Source organism: Asparagus officinalis, chromosome 1, assembly GCF_001876935.1.
Source record: "Asparagus officinalis chromosome 1, Aspof.V1, whole genome shotgun sequence".
Classification (NCBI taxonomy): Eukaryota; Viridiplantae; Streptophyta; class Magnoliopsida; order Asparagales; family Asparagaceae; genus Asparagus; species Asparagus officinalis.
Window position 1 is genome coordinate 19,344,368 of NC_033794.1, and position 23,363 is coordinate 19,367,730.

The 23,363-nt window shown below is 36.5% G+C and overlaps 1 protein-coding gene across 1 annotated transcript in view; it reads left to right on the forward strand.

Moving 5' to 3' along the window:
* LOC109831434 (actin-related protein 4) overlaps positions 1-23,363 on the forward strand; it is a 37,232-nt gene that overhangs the window by 6,064 nt on the left and 7,805 nt on the right. Inside the window, 4 exon segments of the mRNA XM_020398759.1 lie at positions 6,313-6,390; positions 6,502-6,555; positions 6,902-6,949; positions 7,036-7,096. Coding sequence (XP_020254348.1) covers positions 6,313-6,349 — 37 coding nt within the window. The 3' untranslated portion in view covers positions 6,350-6,390; positions 6,502-6,555; positions 6,902-6,949; positions 7,036-7,096.

The following is a 23,363-nucleotide window of genomic DNA, read 5'->3' on the forward strand; positions in this document are numbered from 1 at the left end:
GTGGGCTCGCCGCCGTCGCCGCCGCCGGACAAAGGGTGGCGGCGGGCCATCCACATCCTTAGCCCAAACCCTAGATCTTCTTTGAAGAAGATGATATCTTATTGGGTTTATTTTCATTAAGGGTTATGAACCCAAACCCATTAGGATTTAAATTTTTAGTTGAACGGGTCTGACCCGCAAACAGAACCAGACCCGAACCCTATTAGATTTCAATTTTATTGTAAAATTAATTTGAGACCCCTGATTGACCCAGAAACTGTTCTGAAGTCCATCATGTTCTCAAACACGCTATAAAATTAGTTATAGCTCCCTGATATAACCAGAAACTGTTCTGAAGTCCGTGAGTATTGATGAATTGCTGTAAAATTATTATCAGACGCCTGTTTGATTCAGAAATTGTTTTGAAGTCCACCAGTATTGATGAATAACTGTAAAATTAGTTACAGACCCCTGCTTGATCCAGAAATTGTTCTGAGTCTACTAGTATATTAATTTTGATGTGAAATTAGCTTCACCCTCCTGATTGATTTTGAAACTGTTTTAAGATCCATCTGAATATATAGACTAATTTTTGATTAGTCCCTAGCAGTTGTAGAAATTGTTCTAAAGTCCATATGCATGTATAGTTTAGTTTCTTTTATTGAAAAGATTATCTAACTCTTAGTGAATTGTTAGAAATGATATTGTATCATGTATATTTCTAAAATATTTTTTGTATTATACTTGTGATATGATCATGTTAATTTTAAATTGTTTAGATTCAATAATTCATGTGATTAAAGTAATACATGAAAAATTACTGTAAGGTCCAGAATTGTTCTGAATTTGTTTTATTAAATAAGACAGTTTAGAATTTATTAGAAATTGACTGTTGTTATTTTCTCTCAGTTATAATAAATAACAAAAGTTGTATAGAAGTGTAGATAGATTAATTTTTTAAGAAATATAAATCTAAAGGTCTTCCATCATAGAGATATAACTTAGATAATAATTTTTTAACTTATCTGATGCCACAAAGGATAGGGTTTGTTAAAATTTATTATCTAGTTATACCTCGCATAAGGATGCCAAGTATTTTATGTATAATGGGACCACTAGACTAAAATAGGTAGTGCCACCTGTTTTATATAAAATAGCTGGATTGATGGGTTAACACTTCATTGATGTCTTGGGGTGCTCGCTAAAATAGTGGGGCACATCTTACATCAAAGACCAAAATTTAAAGAAAAATCGTTAATTGTTAATGATTGAATAGATGATTCTACCTTGTTTAATTATATTCGATCTTGAAAATCTGGAGGTTTATAATTAAACTTGGATTTCCTGTTCACATTTAAATAAATGAAAGAAATGTTAAATGTGAAATCATTACTTAAAATATCCCTGTAATGATTGTGCAATAATAAAATAATAACTTATAATTTTTGTGTTATTATATTCTGCTTGTACATGATGACTAAATTTTGTCATTTTGATATGTTATTGAATGATTATAAATTAGATAGCCCGAACTGTTGAATTGGAAAAGAAATCTATTTAATTTTCAAATGCTGATTGTCTAAGGTGACATACCCGCTTAACCAGATGTAACTGATGATAAAGATCATCAATCATAATCCTGCTTAAAGATAATAATGATAAAAGTAATGTTCATAAGATGAAAGCAGATATATATTTTCATAAGATGTTTTGATATATATTGACAAATTAGATTTGTTGGAAATTAAGATCAAAATCAAACGTTGATGTGATATTTACTTCCTAATCTCACTCCTTGTTTAATTTAACTACCGCTGTATTAGAATTGAACAACTTGTTAAAGAAAAAGTGAAAAGAATATTATTAAGCAGGTTAAATCCATAATGATGGATATCGAACTGGATTGTCCAGTATTAAGAAAAGAAAATTTTCTTAAGAGGGAAATCTAAAAAGTAAAATAGATTTCTAAACATGAAGCGGAAATTTAAATAATGAAAGTCATTAGAAAAGAAAATTGTAAAGGTTACATTATGTCACTTAATAAAGAAATGTCTTTTGAAGACAGTTCACCCATTGATTAGTAGAGTCTACTAATGTGAATGATTTTTATATATGATGTATTCATTCTAGTTTATCTTTACATACTTACAAATTTGTTGTAAGAGTACATGAAAAGATTAACTTTGACAATGAAAATAAAAGCCCTAGTTTCAGCATTGTAAAAATAAAAATAATAAGAAATTTGTTTCTGTTTTGAGTGAAGGGCATGAAATGAAACTTAAAGATTGTCTTAAAGTTAGAAGAAATTTGATTTCCATTTTCTAAATTTTATAGTAGTGATTTTCTATTTTCTTGTAAAATAGAATTTCTATTAAAAGTTTAGAAATTGCTTTGTTGATAATTATGAAATTAAAACTGTTTATTTTCATGATTGCCACCCTTAACTCTTATGTAATGTAATGTTATTGGAATTGATAAATCTCTTAAAATATAGATTGGATCAAGGTAATCCAACTTATCTTTGGCACAAAAATACAAGGTCATGTTAATGTTGATAAGATCAATAAATTGATAAAGGATAGTCCTTTGATTTTTCTAAATTAGAATATTTCTCAACTTGTAAATATTGTCTAAGAGACATATGACCAAACTATTTTTCTAAAATAGTGCTAAAGCTCTTGCGTACTCTTGACTTCATACATTCAGATGTATATGATCCTTTAAATGTTAAAGCAATAGTTAAATATTCTTATTTTATAGCATTCATATATGATGTATTTATATATTGATATATTTATGTGATTGCATCATAAATTAGAATGTTATTGAAGTTAAAGAGGAGTTTGATAAAAGTATCAAAATCATCTGATTTGATCCAGATGGCAAGTTCCTAATTTTAGGAATTTAAGAGATTTATGAACAAAATGGAATTGTTAGTACTTTGACATCTACTAATTTATCACTCCTAATTATTTGTCTGAAAGATGGAACTAAACCTTATTCGATATGGTTAGGTTTATGCTGGGCATTAACCTGTTCTTATTTTCTAATAGGTTATGCATTGGAGATTGCATATTATTTATTATGTAGAATTCCTGCCAAATCTTTTTCTTTCACTCCATATTAGACATGGATATGAAGAAAATTAAGTGTATGACGCTTGGAGATCTGGAGTTGTCATATTCTCATCAGAGAATAAAATATGGACAAAATGGGAGTCTAAGGTAAATAACATCCTACTAGTAGGTTATCCTAAAGAAAGTACTAGGTATTATATTGATAATCCTAGTGTAGTTTTCAGACAATAATTATTACTAGAAATATGTTCTTTTATAAAGTCAAGCTTGATGATTAGGATTTATATAACTCAAGAAGAAAATTTGTTTTCTTTAGTGGGAGAGTTATTTAATCCAGTGGGAGAAACTTCAAATGAGTTGAAGATTGTATAAATTTAGTGGGAGCTTTAAGTAATAAAGTAAATGTAGATTTACTTACTAAATTTATTGTTGAATACACTGATTACAATTAGGAGATCAAACAGGATTTTCATCCACCTGTATAGTACAGTAGCCTTGTTAAAATATATTTGATGAAAAGTAACAAGGAGAATAAAAATCCTAAAACTTACACAAAAGTCATGTTGGACATGATTTCATGTAAGAGACCTGATATCATATTTGATGACAAACGGGTATTAATTATTGAAGAATCTTTTCCTCTAATTGTAATATTATAGTTCATAAGGATCCATTTAGTCATTTCAACGTGTTATGAATATAAGATATCAATAAATGGATTTTAAAATAACCTTCTTGAATGGATATCTTTAAGAAGATATTTACATATTATAGAATCAAGTATGTAAAATTCAAGAAGATAAAATTGATTAATTGAATCAATTAAAGTTATGAACTTAATCAATCAAACATTCATTTTGATGAAATGTTTAAGGAAATTGATTTTAATCATATCCTTAAAAAGAAATAATGTGTGTATAAGGAACAATAAAGTAAGTCCATTATATTCCTATCATTGCATGTTGATGACATATTGCTCATTAAGAATGATATTTTTTAATGTCATGAGTAAAAGTAAGATTTAGTTCTTTATGAAGGATTTTCTTTTGACATTCTATATCGTAGATCTTAAACTCTATATAGATAGAGAAATAGATATATAGAGTTGTCACAATCTACTTATATGGATAAGATCCATAAAAGATTCAACTTAAAAAGATTCCAAGAAAGGAATGGTTCCTATAAGACATAAACAATCACTCTTTAAGGAAATGTGTCCCAAAAAGGTTGTTATTGATCTTGTAAGTAGTTTTCAATCCAATCATAATAATAGAAAGTCTGTTTCGGGTTATATTTATATCATTAATAATAATAGCAGAATATGTAGTGCCATGTTAAATCATTAAAAGAAGGAATATGGATTAATGAGTTATTCCATAAGCTTAATATTATTTCTTGTAATAATTTTCTTTCTCATTATTATTTGATAGTAATGGAGCTGTTGCAAGAAGCTTAGAAAGAAAAATTATCTTATTAAAGGTTAATAAGAAGAAATATGTTATAGTTTAATAGATGGCTAAGCAGACAACATTTAATATCCTTTTATAGACCATTGTCTTAAAATTTTTTGACAGATGGGAAAAAGGATTACATCTGATTGGATGTTAGGGCAAGTGGGAGATTGCTGGAATAGTAATAATAATTTGCCCTTGAACATCCAATACAAATTATGTAATAATATTGTAATGTTAATAAATTTAATTGTTGCACATAATTTGGTTATTATTTATATAATTGTTATATATATCCTTAGAAGTTATTTTGTTAGATCATGCACTGTGATGGTCACTTGCTTGGAGATATGATCTAACTTAGAAATTTCTTAAATTTGTGCTTAACCTATAACTAGTAAAGGATAACTTTGTTATAACAGGTTATTATGCATGACACCGATATATGAGATATGGTGGTGGGTCTCAACCATCGAGAATGGAGATTCTCCGGGTGTATGTCATAAGCACGCATTATGATGTGTGTAGCACTAGACCGTATTTGAATTCTCTAGGATGAGTCACCTAAGAGATAGAGAGTTCAAATTGTTACATGGTCCCTTTGACTTGATGATATTATCATTTTCGATTTGATAATTTAGTATGCTTTGATGTGATGGTTAAGCTTGTTTAGCAAGCGCTACACAACCTGAAACATTGGGTTGCTAAATTTCATTTAGGAAAATGATGGATGTCTAGATAGGATCCAGTATGCTCATTATGATGAGTTAATTTATTATGCATTCCCATGAAGCTATTAAATTCCTGCCGGCAGGTGGTTTTGAAAATATTTTAAAAAAAATTCCCATGAAGCTATTAAATTCCTGCCGGCAGGTGGTTTTAAAAAAATATTTTTAAAAATTTACTTTCTTATAAAAATAAAATATTTTGACGTTTCAAAATGATTTTTATTTATGTTCATGGGAATTGCAAATTTAGGCATGAGCAAATAGGTGAGTTGTCCTGCTTAAAAGAGTTGCCTAAAATAAATGATACTGGAAGGGAGTGAATGTAAGATATTATTTATTAATAATTAATCCCATATTATGGAAGAGCTTTTATGAACAATTGGTCGGATAGGGATTTGATTGTTAAATTAAAATTATTAATTTGATTAATAATTGGTTCTCGATATGGAACCCAATTGGTCTCACTAATGTCATTAGAAGAGGTATACATGCAATACAATTCTATTTCTATCCTTAATTGTTATGGATAAAGTTTTTGATAATTATGAATTGTTTAAAGTTAAAATCTCTAAGACTAGTGTAATCCTATAAATAGGGTTCATATGTAGCCTTATGAGAGGTTAAGAGAAGAGATTCAAAATCTTATGAAGATAATATGAAGAAATAGATTTTTGAGAACCTATCTCTCAGTATTGCTCCTCTACGGTGACGGGTGGATTTCAATTGGAGGCTTTTTCTCTTGAGGAAGCTATTTTGGATTGATCTCGGGACAGATTATTGTAGAAATTCGGAAAGCGTTTCAGGTATTCTTCTAATATTTAATTAATTTTGATTAATAGTCATGATATACTTTTTCCGCTGCGTTGTATGTCATGATTCCAACAAAGAAGGGTTTATATATTGGACTATCCTGAGCCTTTAAGTTAATCAACACTTAAAAAGAGTTTTATATTCAAACTCTTTCAGTCATGCTCTGAGGAAGTCGGTTGTGTGGTTTATAGTCAATTCAATTTATTCTGACAACCTTATAATTTACTACCTGCCTTATCTTTATGATGTTAGTTTTCTGCCTTGTAGGCTGTGGCAACATCTCCAATTGGAGGGGAATTTCTAACTGAGTGCATGCTGAAAAGTTTAGAGACTAAAGGCATTGTCGTAAGTAAATATTTGTTTTGCTTCATTCACTTATTGTGATTAACAATTTGGCATTTTATATGAATGTAATGTTTGACACTTGCTTTTAGCCATAGTTTTATCTGTTTTCAGCTGCAGCCAAGGTATGCTTTTAAAAGGAAGGAAATGTGTCCAGGAGACTTTCAGGTAACCTTTTTTGCTTTTAAGAGGTATGCTATATTTTATATATTTTCCTTACACTTTTACCTTAAACTATCTCCTTTAGTGTCTAAAGTAACTTTGATGATGGCATATCATCAAAAAAGAGAATGTTTTCCTGTATGCAAAATTATGGGACAAGCAGTTTTAGAAGTCATGCTTTTGTTTAAGAAGTTTGCTTCACTCTACTTAATGGTTAAGTAACAAGTCAACTTCACACTATATTCCATTTTAAGTTATATCCTCTCTGATAAAATGATTCACCAAAAATTTTTGACTTTTTTTAGTGTACATTTTTACAACATGTACATTTTGACCTCTGTTTTTTTTTCAGACAATAAATCTTGATTTCCCAAATACCACAGACAAGCTATATTCCCAGGTATGCCACCTTATTAATGCCCCTAGTGAACTATGTTAATTGTCTTGATGTTCTTTTTCTTTGTGGCTGAATCGCTATGATGGCAGAGGGTGATAGCTAGTGACATCAAGGATTGCGTATGTCGTGTACCAGATACTCCATATGCTGGTATGTTGAGTATGGAAATCATACATATCACTGTAGTCAGTGACTCAATTTGCATCATCTTCTGAAGTTTGGAACCACAATTTTCCCCCCATATGGTACTATTTATTATGTATTAATTTTGTGCGTTTTTTCCTTTCCTTGTCACCCTTTGTGTAGCAGACCTTGTACTTTGCTTAACTAACCTTTTGTCTGGCTATTTTGGTTGATGATGCTAAATCATGTCATGAAAAATGACCAAATGATGGATTTTTCTAAAATTTCTTAGACATTCTCATTTCCAATCAATTAACAATTATTTTGAAATTGAACTTAGTATTTATCTGTTGCTTAGAGTCTTAGACATAATGGGTCATTACCACTGACCCTCATCCCTATTTTAATAAGGTTTGTTTTTTTGAATTAGTCGCCAGGCATTTGTAACAAGTGATGCATGTTTTATTCACTTATTCCCTCAAATTTTCATGCTACTGTAATATATGTTCTTCATTACTCTGAGCTTATAACATTATTTTTTGCCTTCATTTAAAAAGCCTCCTTAAAGTGTAGTCTCACATGCCTTAAGTAGTTTAATTCCTTCTTGTAAAACACTCATTTTCATCATTTTCCTTTTTATTTAAGTCCATCGCAAGATAATCATTCCTGTGCTACTCATCCTATGGGTTTAAACTCTGTTATATTCCTTAACACATGCTTATTCATAACAATATTATTGCCTATGTGTTTTGACAACTTCATACTTGTAAGTTACATGGCTCAAGTTGTCTAAGTCTCTCTAATGCACACATTTCAATTTTGCTCTTTATAATGCTCTTTTTTTATTTAAACCCCCTTCAAGATAGTCATCTTCTGTGGTACTTTTCTAATGGGTTTTAGTCTCCTTTATTCCGTAAACACATTCTGTTATAGGCCCTACATGATTCGGTAACTTTATAATGAGAGAGAGAGATGTTGGACTCTTTTAAGGTGATTAATTTAAATACATTAGTTATGGAAAATAATATACACGGCCTGCTATTTTGAATCTGAATTTCTTCTGACACATACCTGTAAACAAGTTTGGAAATGTCTTGGAGATATAGGCTTAGGATGGATAACTAATTATTTAATAAGACTATCGAGACAAAGAGGATGCCTGACGAGTGGAGAATTAGTATGTTGATACCAATATACAAGAATAAAGGAGACAAAGACTAAGAAACTTTCGAAGAGGGTAATTGAGCAAAGACTAAAAAAAGAACAAGTGTATGTGAAAATCAATTTGGTTTTATGCCCAGGAAGTCAACTATGGAATCTATACATATTTTGAGACGGTTGATGGAGAGATATAAAGAGCAGAGAATAGATCTACATATGGTTTTCATAAATTTAGAAAAAAGTTATGATAGAGTGCCTAAAGAGGTAACGTAGTGGGCTTTAGAAAAGAAACACATATGATGTATCTAGCATCTAGTATATATATTGATGTGATTAAAGATATGTATGAGAGAGTAACAACTAGAATAATAAATAATGAAGGAGAGACTAAGCCATTTTCTATTATCATAGATTTACACCAAAGGTCAGCCTTAAGTATTTATCTTTTTGCATTAGTTATTGACCAACTTATTGGGCACGTTCAGGATAAAATTCTATAATTATTGTTATTTGTGGATGATATAGTATTAGTTGAACGAAATTAGAATATGTATAATTTTTAAAGTTGAACGGTGAAGACAAGCTCTTGAATCTAAATGTTTTAGAATTAGTAGAACAAAAATAGAATATATCGAGCGCATTTTTAGTAAAATTAAGTAAGAAAAAGAGCTTATAGTACATATTGATTGTCAAGAAAATATTTAAAAGTAATCATTTTTTATATTTAGGATCAATCATTCAGCATGATGGTGAGACTGAAAACGATGTTGTCCATCAAATTAAATTAGGATGGTTAAAATGAAATTGAAGGGAAAATTCTATAGGATGGTTTATAAGACCAATAATGTTTTATGGGTCAGAGTATTAGGCAAATAAAACATAATGTGTAAAAAATAAGTGTAGCAGAAATAAGAATGTTACAGTGGTCTTATGGGTATACACTAAAAGATAAGATAAGAAATGAGTGCATCTGTGAATTAGAGGTTGCTCCTGCTGAGGATAAAATAAGAAATAATCGATTAAGATAGTTTGGTCATGTACAATGAAGACCTCTTAGTGCCCCGGTTAGAAAAAATGATAGTATTATAGTTAATAGGGTTAGGAGTATAATAGCTAGAAAAATATAAATAAATAAATAAAATAATTATAAATTTTTTTGTGACGGAGATTTCTCCACCGCTTTACCAAGTACCACCTCCCAATAGTATTTAAGGGAGGAAAAAAGTGAGAAGTTCGGGTAAAAAAAAAGGAAAGAAGAAGAAGAAGAAGAAGAAGGTGACAGTGAAAAAAGGGGGTGGGGGAATCTAAGGTAATTTATTTTCTATTCTCTTTTATCTAATTAGTTTCTAATAGGATGGTGATTATGATGAACAAATTTGATTTTTGAAATACCTATTAAGATTTTATGGAAAGAGAAAGAATGCTAACCCTAGATCCGACGGTTCTTGTCGTTGACGGCTCTTCATCGTCGGTGATCCTACCCCATGGTGAGAAAGAGAAAGAGATAGATGCTCTGATGCCCAACCGAAAAAAACTTACCTGACCGCCGGCGTTGAGGAGGGCTCGCCCTCGGGTGGCTGCTCCGCCGACGGAGCTTGAGCAGCTGCGCCAACTTGACGCCGCAGAGGAGGAAAAAAGAGAAGGAGAGGGGGAGAGAGAGAGAGAGAGGAGAAGAAGAAGGAAGAAACATAAAAAAAAGAATGATGAGGAGGAAAGTAAGGGGGAAGAAGAGATAAAGGAGGGAGGAAATGTAAATTTTTTTTAGTTATATAGCAAAATTATTTTGGGACCCTTGTTATTTGTTTTGTTTACAAATAAGTCTAATTTGCAGATAAAGATATCACTTCGGGCTGGATTAATTACTCATTATCCCTACCTCATCATAAGTTAGAAATAAATCCATATCTATCCTATTTAGGGATTTTAAACTGTTAGGGATTATATTTGAATTTATTAGGCTCTAGATTATGAATTGATTTACCTATAATATATGTTTGTCCTGAATTAATAATTAGTCTTACATCTTATATTATAGGATCTGGTTGATATCAAGGGAACTAATCTTTTAAGATGGTCATGTCCACTAGAGGTGAGTTCATTTCTCACTAGTATTTTATAATATAAAATTGCGTGAATATTATATTTGATTTGTCTTGTGATCGAAAAATAAATAATGTCATTTTCATATATATAAAGATTTGACCTATTTATGTTGTACTCTATCCTATAATACGATGTTAGCCTCGTATAATATATGAAAAGCAAATTTAATTTTTTTCATGTAAAATATAAAAAATAAATTTGGCTCTCATGCAATTTTCAAATAACCGTGGGCATTATTTTATCTGAAAGTTTTTGATGAAGTATTTGGAACGTATTTTAACAGTTTAATGGATTAAAAGATTTTTCGTGACTTAGTAACTAATAAAAGAAAAAAGTAAATATCTGTAAACTGTTTTAACTGAAATGAGGAGCTTTACCTTGTCAACTTCATTTGAAAATATATGTAAATTCTGATATGCAAAATATTACTCATTTGACATGTGATCTCGATGATTTTGTAGGCTGTCTAAAAATCACTACAGACAGCTGATCCACATCAAATACCGATGATAGAAGTTACAATTCGACGGCTTCCAGAATGCTACAATTTGAAGATTTTCACGTAGATTGCTGAATGTTACAATCTGAAAACCTTTACGATAACTGATGGAAGCTCTAATCAAACAGCCTTCACAATCAACATCGGGAGTTATAATCTGACGACTCTCACATATCAAAGAGCTAAAGCAAAGATTACAAAATGACGATTTTTGCAACGTTCTGACAGAAAGAGACTACAAATCGACGGTCTCTTCAAACCAAGACGTGGAAGTCCTCCCCGCGTACCAGCACCAAGACACACCGCGTTCACAGCCACAGACGCAGTTCAGATTCAGCTGCCAACGCAGCTCATGTTCGGCTGCAAATGCAGCTTCCGAAAGCTGCAAACGCAACTTCCATCCACTGCCAAACGCAGCCTCCGAAAGCTGCAAACGCAGCTTCTATCCGTTGCTAAACGCAGATTCTAAGCTGCCAAACGCAGCTTCCAACAAGATGCTAACGCAGCTTCCAAATAGCTGCAAACGTAGTTCAGACGCAGCTTCCAACGCTGCCAACGCAGCTTCCAATTCGCTGCCAACGCAGCTCATGTTCGACCACAAACGCAGCATCTAACTGCTGCCAACGCAGCTTTTAACAGCTGCCAACGCAGGTTCCATCTGCTGCCCAACGCAGCTCGCAAACACTGCGTTCAAACGCAGATCTCACGCCAGAACGCGGATTTTGCGTTTGACTCATTCAAACACGAGCTGAACGGTTTCAAAACCGTTTCCCACGATCTGATGGGATCACAACTCCACTCAGGAGTGATTTAAGGGGTAGTTACATCCCATTAGCCCCACTTAGGAGCGAATTAAGGGGGCAGTTCCACCCATTAATCCCCTATAAATAACTAAGAAATCATCTTAGTTCGGCCTGGATTTTGGAGGCTTCTCTTTGGCAGCAAAGAAGATATCTTGGGGGGATCCTGAATCTTTGAGGCTGGCTTTTGGATCCTTCTCCTTGGCAGCAAAGAAGAGATCTTTGGCTTGTCTAACCAATTACGGTTAAGATGAATCAACTCATCAAGAGTTCTAAAACTTGCCACGTAAGTTCTCCACAACGTTAAATCGTGAGGAGAAGATCATGTTCCGGTGAAACAAGACGTCGAATCGTCAACGAGAAGCAAACTCGACGCAAACATTCGAGGGAGGCATCTCATCGCTACCGTGAAGAACCCAGATTTAAACAAAGGAGATTATTCAGATCAATCCTCTTCTCTTTTGTAATCAGGAAATCCAATTGTAACTGAGATTAAAGGAATACAGATCAATTTTTCTTCGTTTTTTTTCCTGCAAATTTTTCACCAAACAAAATATGACGACTCTGCTGGGGATAAGCTTCTCTGACGAAGAAGTGGTGGTGCAATCCGATGTTCATCTCACTGGAACAACCGTCGAAACTCTCGTGGTAGAGTTTGATCAAGCCAAGTTTGAGGAGGCTCTCTTATCCGGATCCCTTAGCCCCAAGGCTATGCGCAAGATCCGCAAAGTCTTCAAGGAGACTAAAGCTCCAGTTATGGCCAACTCGTTGAAGGACTGTCTCCCTTGGGGGTTGCACTGTTCATATAGTCCCCTCTCTGAAGGAGAAGACTTAGCTTCGGCACAACTTCAAAACAGCCGATCCTCCAATCAACGCGAGCTCCGCGTTTGTGAGCCTCAACACGAGCTCTGCATAAGCCAAGCTAAACGCAGCCCTCGGGACTGCGTTTCACCAGCAACACTTGGAACTCAAGCATGCGTTCGGGTGACGAAATTCAATACCGAACCTGGTGTATGTCGTGGAGCTTCGGGGCACTGCCCCGAACCCCGCCGGGGGGTATTCCATCCCCCCCGGACCCCCTGGCCAGGGGCGCGCCGCCCCCTGGACCACCGACTCGCTGATCGGGTAGCGAGACCCCCGAATACTCTGCGTAGCGCGACTATATTGAGAGACAGATATAAAAAGTCCATGGAGTTAAGACATCTCAACCACATCCATGTTCACCAAGTGTCAGTCCTGTCCAATCATGGACTGGGGGTTCCATTTCAAACCTCACGATCAGTGAGTAATTCTCCTCAAATATTTACAACAGATTTAAGGGAGTTCATATCGAGAGCAAGACCGATGCAACAATTCATTTGTTCATTCCAATGTGAACGACTGATTCCTATGGTCCTCTCAGGATGTCAATGCTGTTCATATGCGGCAAAACCATTGGTGTTCGACCAATTAACGAGTGTGACGTTCGCACAAGAAGAAGTCTTCAGAGACCGAATATCCTGGGGTCACTATCAATGTGATCAGCAGAGGGAACGCCTCAGATCCTAGTTCCGATGACTCTGAGACAAGTCGTTCACCGACCGTCAGAGAAATCGCTAACGCGTTTGAAGGAATCTACTAACGCACTCGGACGCGAACATGAGCCATTCTCCCTGTCAACTATCGAAGGCTAGCCAGAGGAACCAATTCCGATGATGAACACCCAGCCATTGCAGAGTCCCAATCATCAAGCTCTTTTGTTGAACATGAAAGCTACGCTTATACGACGGGAAACCATGAAGATCTCGCGAAGAGACTTGATGAGCAGGAGGCCATGCTCAAATCTAAGCAAGAGGCCATCAATGAACTCCTGGCCCTGTTGACTCAACTTGTCGCAGACAAGGCCAAATCTCAGAAGACAGATTCGCCACCTAGGCAAGAATTCTCCCGGAGAGGAAGAACGTCTTTGTCCCGACCTCACACAGGCAAAAGGAAGGGGAAAATGGTTGATGATACGGTTTCTGACCAAGAAGCTCACAACCTGGAATCTTCCTCTGATGAAGGAAGAGAGACTGAGAACGAGCAGAATCTCCAATCTGCTAAAATGGAAGAATTGGAGTCCCGTCTTAATGCTATTTCTAACAGAGGCGAGCTCCAAGAGGAGGGAGTTACCAGGCCCTATCCTGCCGAATGGGATGCATCCCTTTATCCTTCAAAGTTCGAAGTCCCGACGCTACAACCTTTTGACGGCACGGGAACACCGAACCAACATATCTATCATTTTAAGTCACAGACTGGGAATGTGATATCAAATGATGTCATTCTGGCTCGATTGTTTATTGGCACCCTCAAGAGAGTTGCCTTTGAATGGTTCAGAAAACTGCCTGTCGGTTGTATCCAAAAGTGGGCGGATCTAGAGAGACTCTTCTTGTCAAGATTCTTTGAAGAGGATACAGAAGTCTCCATCCATACCATTCTCGCCACTAAGCAGAAGAAGAGGGAGTCCGTCAAAGCCTTCGTCAAAAGGTTTCGGAACATGGCTTTACGATGTTCCTCAGGAATGACACAGTCTACACTGGTAGAGACCTGTCGACATAACTTGCAAACCGACCTCTTAGCCCGAATAGGAGTTGCAGAATGCCGTTCCTGGAAACAACTGATCTCTTAAGGTGAACAAGCTCAAAAGATTATTGTAAGGATCAAAGCTAAAGAACAAAGTAGGCAGGATCCACCTGAGCAACCGGACCAAGCTCAATCTTCTCAGTCAGAAGGGGAAGATACTACGGTCACTGAAGCTAATCCTCTTCAGTAGGATGACAGGTCCAACAACTATTAGGTTAACAGTTACCTCTGATAGTCAAATTTATTAGCTAATGGTTCATTAGGCGATGTGCCATGTCTATCTCTTTCCCCCCTGTACTTATTCAAGACTGGGGGTTGGTTTATTTGTAGTTCATTGGATTATGAGTAATAAATTTTCTGAATTGTCATGTTTAATAGAATACCTCTGTCAACCACGAAATTCACCAAAACTATCACGTTAACAGTTACCTCTGATAGTCTAGTTTCTCCAAATTCCTCCATCAATTCTCTTCAAGTAGGATGGCGGGTCCACCAAAACTATCACGTTAACAGTTATCTCTGATAGTCCATTTCCTCCAAATTCCCCCACCAATCCTCTTCAAGAAGGATGGCGGGTCCACCAAAACTATCACGTTAACCGTTACCTCTGATAGTCCATTTTCTCTAAATTCCCCCACCAATCCTCTTCAAGTAGGATGGTAGGTCCACCAAAACTATCACGTTAACAGTTACCTCTGATAGTCTATTTCCTTCAAATTCCCCCACCAATCCTCTTCAAGAAGGATGGCGGGTCCACCAAAACTATCACGTTAACCGTTACCTCTGATAGTCCATTTTCTCTAAATTCCCCCACCAATCCTCTTCAAGTAGGATGGTGGGTCCACCAAAACTATCACGTTAACCGTTACCTTTGATAGTCCATTTCCTCCAATTCCCCCACCAATCTTCTTCAAGAAGGATGGTGGGTCCACCAAAACTATCACGTTAATAGTTACCTCTGATAGTTCATTTCCTCCAAATTCTCCCACCAATCCTCTTCAAGAAGGATGATCGGTCCACCAAAACTGTCACGTTAACAGTTACCTCTGATAGTCTATCAACTTGTCAATCTTCTTCAATAGGATGGTAGGTCCACAAAACTATCACAGTTACATCTGATAGTCAAACTCATCAGATAATGGCCTACCAGGTGATGTGCCTCTATTCTGACTTCATGGATAATGCCCCACTAGGTGATGTGTCTTGTCTATCTTTTTTTATTCCCCTGCTAAGTCTTAATCAAAACTGGGGGTTGGTTACTTGGAATCCACTGGGTTAACAGTAACGAATCTTTCACATCGTCGAGTTAACATTATACTTCTGACGATCATCACCCCCACGGAGTATGAATTCAGTTTGCATCACTCCCAACTTGTCACGTTAACAATACACCTCTAACAATCAACTTATCAATCCTCTTCAATAGGATGATAGGTCCTCAAAATTGCTCAAATCGCAATCTTCCCCAGCAAGACACTAAGTCTTCAAAATATTAGTATCAAAATTTATCGCTTCTGATGATAAACTCACTTATCAATTCTCCCCAGCGAGACGCTAGTCCCCAAAATCTTGTTCAAATTACAAGTACACAAATTCATGTCATGTTAATATCACACCTCTGACAAACCCACTTATCAATCCTCGTCAATAGGATGATAAGTCCTCAAAGTTGCTCCGATCGTAACATTCTCTTGTCATATTAACATCATACCTCTGACAATCCACTTATCAATCCTCGTCAATATGATGATAAGTCCTCAAAGTTGTTCCGATCGTAATATTCTCTTGTCACGTTAATATCACACATCTTTGATAAAATTTCACTTATCAATCCTCGTCAATAGGATGATAAGTCTACAAAGTTGCTCTCATCGCAACACAAATTCCTGTCATGTTAATATCACACCTCTGACAAAACCCACAATCCTCTTCAATAAGGATGATAAGTCTTCAAAGTTGCTCCGATCGCAATAAATTCACGTTATGTTAACATTAAACCTCTGATACAATCCACTTATGAATCCTCGTCAATAGGATGATAAGTCCACAAAGTTGCTCTCATCGCAACACAAATTCCTGTCATGTTAATATCACACCTCTGACAAAATTAACCTATCAATCCTCGTCAATAGGATGATAAGTCCACAAAGTTGCTCCAATCGTAACATTCTCTCGTCATGTTAACACCAAACCTCTGATAAAATCAACTTATCGACTCTCTTCAATTGAGCGATAGGTCCTCAAAGTTGCTCCGATCGCAACATTTTTAACTTATCGACTCTCTTCAATAGAGCGATAGGTCCTCAAAGAGCGATAGGTCCTCAAAGTTGCTCCGAACGCAACACTTCTAACTTATCGACTCTCGTCAACAGAGCGATAGGTCCTCAAAGTTGCTCCGATCGTAACACTTTCCACTTATCGACTCGTCGACGGAGCGATAGGTCTATAAAAATACTGTTAGGTTAACATCACACCTCTAACAGTCAAACCCCCCAATGAACTTGTTAATCATTTTTCAATAAGAATAGCAAGTTGTCATTATAAAATCCCCAGCGGATTAAATATTTTCTAGAATTATCCTAGTGATAATAAAGAAAATTTTTGAATTTCACTTTTAAGTGAAAATTCATGCCAAGTTAATATTACACCTCTGGCGCTTCCAACTTTCTTTCAGTGATTCAAAGTAACATAGGAAGAAATAACAACAAAGTCTACGTATTCAACATCGTAGCACCAAAATCCATGCCTTTTATGCATGAGAGACTTTATCTCGATCCCTAATTAGAGATAAGTCTGCATCTAACACATACTGCCGGGTAGCATTCCCGTAAAAATGGTAAAGCTCACGTATTCAACATCGTGGCAGGTTGTTATTAATAACATCGAAATCCATGCCTTACACGCATGTGGGACTTTATCTCGATCCCTAGTTAGAGATAAGCCTACGCCTAACACGCGTTGCCGGTTAGTTTTTTCCCGTAAAAATGACAAAGTCTATGTATTTAAAATCATAGCATCAAGTCTAAGAGGGTTCATTCTCTTAGCACAACGTTACATATGGAACGGACTTAGACAATCCACATGCTAGCCCAACTCAAACGGTAGTCGGTAAAGGCTTATCAAATCCGTTAATGGCTGAGGGTTTGCCAAAAATCCTATGCACGTTTACAGGCCCATCAGCTTAATGGATGTGAGCCGAGACTTAAAACAGATGAGCCAAAGACAAGTCTCAAAGACTTAGTCAAAAATGTATGGAAGCCACTTTTATGTCTTAAGTCAAAACGTTGAGGTCAGACCCGCGATGCAAAAACCGAATGCTGAGGTCACACCCGTGTTCCAAATTCAACATGCAAGGGTGAGACCCGCATCTCAAGTTCAAAATACAGGGTCCACCCCCATATTCCAGAAGCAGGATTATGACGCATACCTTCACACAGATCCTATGTGGAAAATCCTTCAACCAAGATGCCTTCGAAGCGGGTGCAAAGAACAACTCCTTATGACAAGGAATCAACAGCTCTGAAATCAGAGTTGAGATCCAAAGTATTCCGAAAATTCGTCCCAGTCAACCGCGAACTTTCGAAAACTTTGGAGGGGGTTCTGTAGGCTGTCTAAAAATCACTACAGATAGCTGATCCACATCAAATACCAATGATAGAAGTTACAATTCGACGGCTTCCAGAAGGCTACAATTTGAAGATTTTCACGTAGATCGCTGAAGGTTACAATCTGAAGACCTTTACGATAACTAATGGAAGCTCTAATCAAACAGCCTTCACAATCAACATTGGGAATTACAATCTGACGACTCTCACATATCAAAGAGTTAAAACAAAGATTACAAAATGACGATCTTTGCAACGTTCTGACAGAAAGAGACTACAAATTGACGGTCTCTTCAAACCAAGACGTGGAAGTCCTCCCCACGTACCAGCACCAAGACACACCGCGTTCACAGCCACGGACGCAGCTCAGATCCAGCTGCCAACGCAGCTCATGTTCGGCTGCAAATGCAGCCTCCGAAAGCTGCAAACGTAACTTCCATCCGCTGCCAAACGCAGCCTCCGAAAGCTGCAAACACAGCTTCCATCCGCTGCCAAACGCAGATTCTAAGCTGCCAAACGCAGCTTCCAACAAGATGCCAACGCAGCTTCCAAATCACTGCAAACGCAGTTCAGACGCAGCTTCCAACGCTGCCGACGCAGCTTCCAACGCTGCCAACGCAGCTTCCAAATCGCTGCCAACGCAGCTCATGTTCGACTGCAAACGCAGCATCTAACTGCTGCCAACACAGCTTTTAACAGCTGCCAACGCAAGTTCCATCTGCTACCCAACGCAGCTCGCAAACACTGCGTTCAAACGCAGATCTCACGTCAGAACGCGGATTTTGCGTTTGACTCATTCAAACACGAGCTGAACGGTTTCAAAACCGTTTCCCATGATCTGAGGGGATCACAACTCCACTCAGGAGTGATTTAAGGGGCGGTTACATCTCATTAGCCCCACTTAGGAGCGAATTAAGGGGGCAGTTCCACCCCTTAATCCCCTATAAATAACTAAGAAATCATCTTAGTTCGGGGCTGGATTTTGGAGGCTTCTCTTTGGCAGCAAAGAAGATATCTTGGGGGGATCCTGAATCTTTGAGGCTGGCTTTTAGATCCTTCTCCTTGGCAGCAAAGAAGAGATCTTTGGTTTGTCTAACCAATTACGGTTAAGATCAATCAACTCATCAAGAGTTCTAAAACTTGCCACGCAAGTTCTCCACAATGTCAAATCGTGAGGAAAAGATCATGTTCCGGTGAAACAAGACGTCGGATCGTCAACGAGAAGCAAACTCGACGCAAGCATTCAAGGGAGGCATCTCATCGCTACCGTGAAGAACCCAGATTTAAACAAAGGAGAGGATTCAGATCAATCATCTTCTCTTTTGTAATCAGGAAATCCAATTATAACTGAGATTAAAGGAATACAGATCAATTTTCTTTCGTTTCTTTTACTGCAAATTTTCCACCAAACAGTTTTCAAACCCTCAAATAGTCCATTGTGGATTGTTTCTGCCTGCCATATGGTGAATGCACATTTATTTGGCCCATCTGTATTGACCCTTCTGTATTGACAAAATTTGATCTGGCCCCTTTGTATTTGATCAGTAACCTATGGCAGTGTTAGGTGCATTTAATTTTCAAGAATTATCAGTTATGTGATGCGTTTTACGCATTCTCTTGCTACTGGGCTATAATTCGTAGCCTTAGTGTGATATATGAGGTGATTTTTACATTCCTGAATAGCTCATCAAGAATTAAAATTCTGATAATTGACTGTGAAATTGAGAAAACAATAATTCTCTGATTTTGTACAAATTAGTGATTCTTTTCCTTCTTAATATTTACCTTGATTCCAAAAAAAAAAAGTTTGATTCTAAGAAACTTCACAGTATATTCAGTTGCACATAAGAAAGAAAATATAATTATTGCATTCTTTCTTGAAGACGATAATATTATGATATTTGGATCATATTTTGCTATCTTTGAATTTCTCATGCAAAACTTATAATTCGTTATTTCTGAGAATTTTACTTATTACTATTTTGTTAGTTATCTAGGAACTTTAGTGAGAAATGTTCTCACTGAGCGTTAGCTCATCCCGTTGTTTTTAAATTTTTTTCAGATCCAACGTAGCTTCATACTAGCCGAACCTTTGGTTAGGGCTTTTGGCTAAGAGGCGTTATATGGAGAGCCTCTTCTTTTGATGTCACCTTCAGCATAATTTATTTTGTTTTGTAAAAATGCTTATAACGGTGAGCTTGTGGGTTATAAGCACTGATTATATAAATATATATAGTTGCTCTGATTTCTATCATCAGCAGGTTTATGAATATTTTGAGATAAACTACGTGATATGAAGTGTCAGGCTTGACCTGTGCATAAGATTTGTCTCGTGCACGGGTCGCTGCTGCCGCGCACCCCGCATTTACAAATTTCCGCTGTAATTTCGGGGCGTGACAGTAAGATGGTATCAGAACCTAGGTTTCAACGATATAAGCCTTTTAGGGCACGCTAGCATAGTATATATGCGCTAGATGAGTGTTATCGTATGGATCAACTATGTGATATATATGCATGTATACATATGTATATACATGTATGCATATAAATATTTTATAGTAAAGCCTTTTAGGTTTGTTAAGGAGATATGTATATACATGTATGCATATAAATATTTTATAGTAAAGCCTTTTAGGTTTGTTAAGGAGTGCTTAAATGTTTATTTTATTTCTTTGTCCTTTTTCTTCAGTGAGCTGATGGATGGTTCCCCTTTTTGTAAGATGACGGGTACCAATTCATTTTTCAGTTCATCATCTACCCCGTCCAGCTCTATGATTTCTATAGATAGCTCCTGGGAACCCAGCTTAAGAGACTGGGGATATACTTCTGATGAAACTGACCCAAGCTTGATAGTAGCTAACCATATGACCCCAGACTCATCGGAGGTTGAGCCCGTAGAAGTTATTATGATAGATTCATCAGAGTTTGTGGTTGATCATGCTGAGGACGAGGATATAGTAGTAAAAGTTATTCCAGTTGATTTATTACCTTCATAAATCATTATAATTTCATCCGACCCCTCTGATATGGAGTCCCTCGTAGCTCAGGTTCCTAATGATGACCAAGGACTTACCCCCTCTGAGGGTGAGTCGAATACCCTGGGGATTGGTCCCGACCTCGATCTGGAAGGATGGGGGACTTCTGGCATTAATCCTGACCCCATGTCAGACTCCGACCATAACCATGACACAAAAGAGACTGAGCCGACCAATGAGTCTAGCTCCAGCAGCTCCTCTTCTTCGAAGAAATAGAGTATAACTATTAGGATAATTTTGTAATATCAGTATATGGGTTTTCGTAATCACTCTTTTGGTATATATAGAACATTTTGGTAGAAACTATGTATATATGTAAACCATATACTCAGATATATGTATGGACTACAAAGTTAAATATTAATAATATACTTTTGGTTTGTAAATATTGATTTGTGTTATAATATTGAGTAACAATTGAATTCATAATTGCTTAAATTGCATATATGTGACCGACTTAGGAATTTTTCTTGTATAATAGTTGACTGAAATATTTTATTATTTATAGGAAGATATGGCTTCAGGTAATGAGCAAACCCCTCCTAACGGAGATAGGGATTTAAATCAGACGATAGGTGAAATGATGAGATCTAGAATTACGCGTGCATCCACCTCCGGAAACTCAATAGATAATAATGCATTAATGGATCTGCTGTAAGCGGTGACATCTGTAGTCACCAGACAACAAGATCAAATTGATCGTAATCGGACAAGTGGTCAAAACGAGGAGCACTCAAAATTAAGAAGTGGCATGAGAGAATTCAAGAAACTATCTCCACCCATTTTTGAGGGAACAACTGATCCTATGATTGCTGAGCATTGGATCACAGAAATGGAGAAGGTCTTCACATACATGAGATGCCCTGAAAAGGAAAAGGTTGATTATACGGTGTACATGTTAAAAGACCGCGCTTACGGGTGGTGGCAAATACAGGTTAGGACATTGGGTGAGAAAGCATACAAGATAACATGAGAGGAGTTTAAAAAGATTTTCTATGAAAAGTATTTTCCTTTAACTGTTTGTAAACAAAAAGAACAAGAGTTTCAAAAATTGGAGCAAGGTGACAAGACAGTAGCTGAATATGAAGAGGAGTTCACTTATTTATCAAAATTTGCCACTCATTTGTTGGGTAAGGGGGAGGATAGAGCACGTCGCTTCGAAGAAGGGTTTCGATCAGACATTCGGAAGGCGGTCAGTGCATTAGAACTCCCTACATATGGAGAAGTATTAAAGAGAGCTTTGTTAATTGAGAAAAATAAAATTGATATAAAACCAAAGAATGAGATGAGCAGCTCCTACCCAAAGAAGCGGTTCTGGCAAGATAATCGTGGTGGAAGAAATAAAAATTAGAGAAACAAAAAGCAGAATTTTGGACGCAGAGAGGAGAAAATTCCGAACCAGAAAACTTTGAGATGTGATGTTTATCATAAACTGGAGCATGAAGCGAAAAACTGTTGGAGAAATACTGGAGCTTGTTTGAGATGTGGTCAGAAAGATCACAAAATAGCAAATTCTCTTACAACAATCATCTCGGAATACCTTCCAGCCTGGCCAGTCCAGTGGTGGGAACAAACATCCTCAAGCCAAAGCCCGAGCTTATTCTCTGACTGAGAAGGAAGTAGAAGCAAACAAAGACGTGGTGACAGGTACGCTAACTTTTGCGTCGGTTCATGCTCGAGTACTATTTGATTCTGGTGCATCACATGTGGTGACAGGTACGCTAACTTTTGCGTCGGTTCATGCTCGAGTACTATTTGATTCTGGTGCATCACATTCCTTTATTGCTGCACAGTTTGTTAAGAGAAACAAATTATCATGTGATACCCTACAACAAGAATTGCTTGTTAGTATACCTGATGGTAGCATATTAGTATCAAATCAAGGTTGTAGGGGTAAAATTTATATTCTCGATAAGGAACTCCCCGTAGAATTAATGATGCTAGAAATGCATGATTTCGATATCATATTGGGAATGGATTGGTTATCTTTAAATCATGCTTCTATTTTATGTCGAGAAAAGAAAGTAGTATTCAAATTTCCTGGTCAACCCGAATTTTGTTTTGAGGGCGGTAAGTCTCCAGAACCCTTAAAAATCATCTCAGTCTTTAAAGCACATCGAGCACTAAGGAGTGGATGTATGAGTTATTTGGCTTTAGTTGAGATGGTTGATGATGAAAAACCAAACTTAGAAGAAATACTAATTGTCCGAGAATTTTCAGAGGTATTTCCAGATGAACTTCCAGGAATGCCCCCAGATAGAGAGGTTGAATTTTTAATTGACCTAGTACTTGGTACGAGTCCCATTTTTAAGGCTCCTTATCGAATGGCACCTGCTGAATTAAGAGAACTCAAGATACAACTGCAAGAACTTTTAGAACAACCACACACATTGCACCTCTGGTATATATCAACCTAAGATCTGGTGCCTCTGACTGGAATGTCATCCACCAGCTCTTCTAATTCCAAGGACACATTCTCTGGTTCATTCT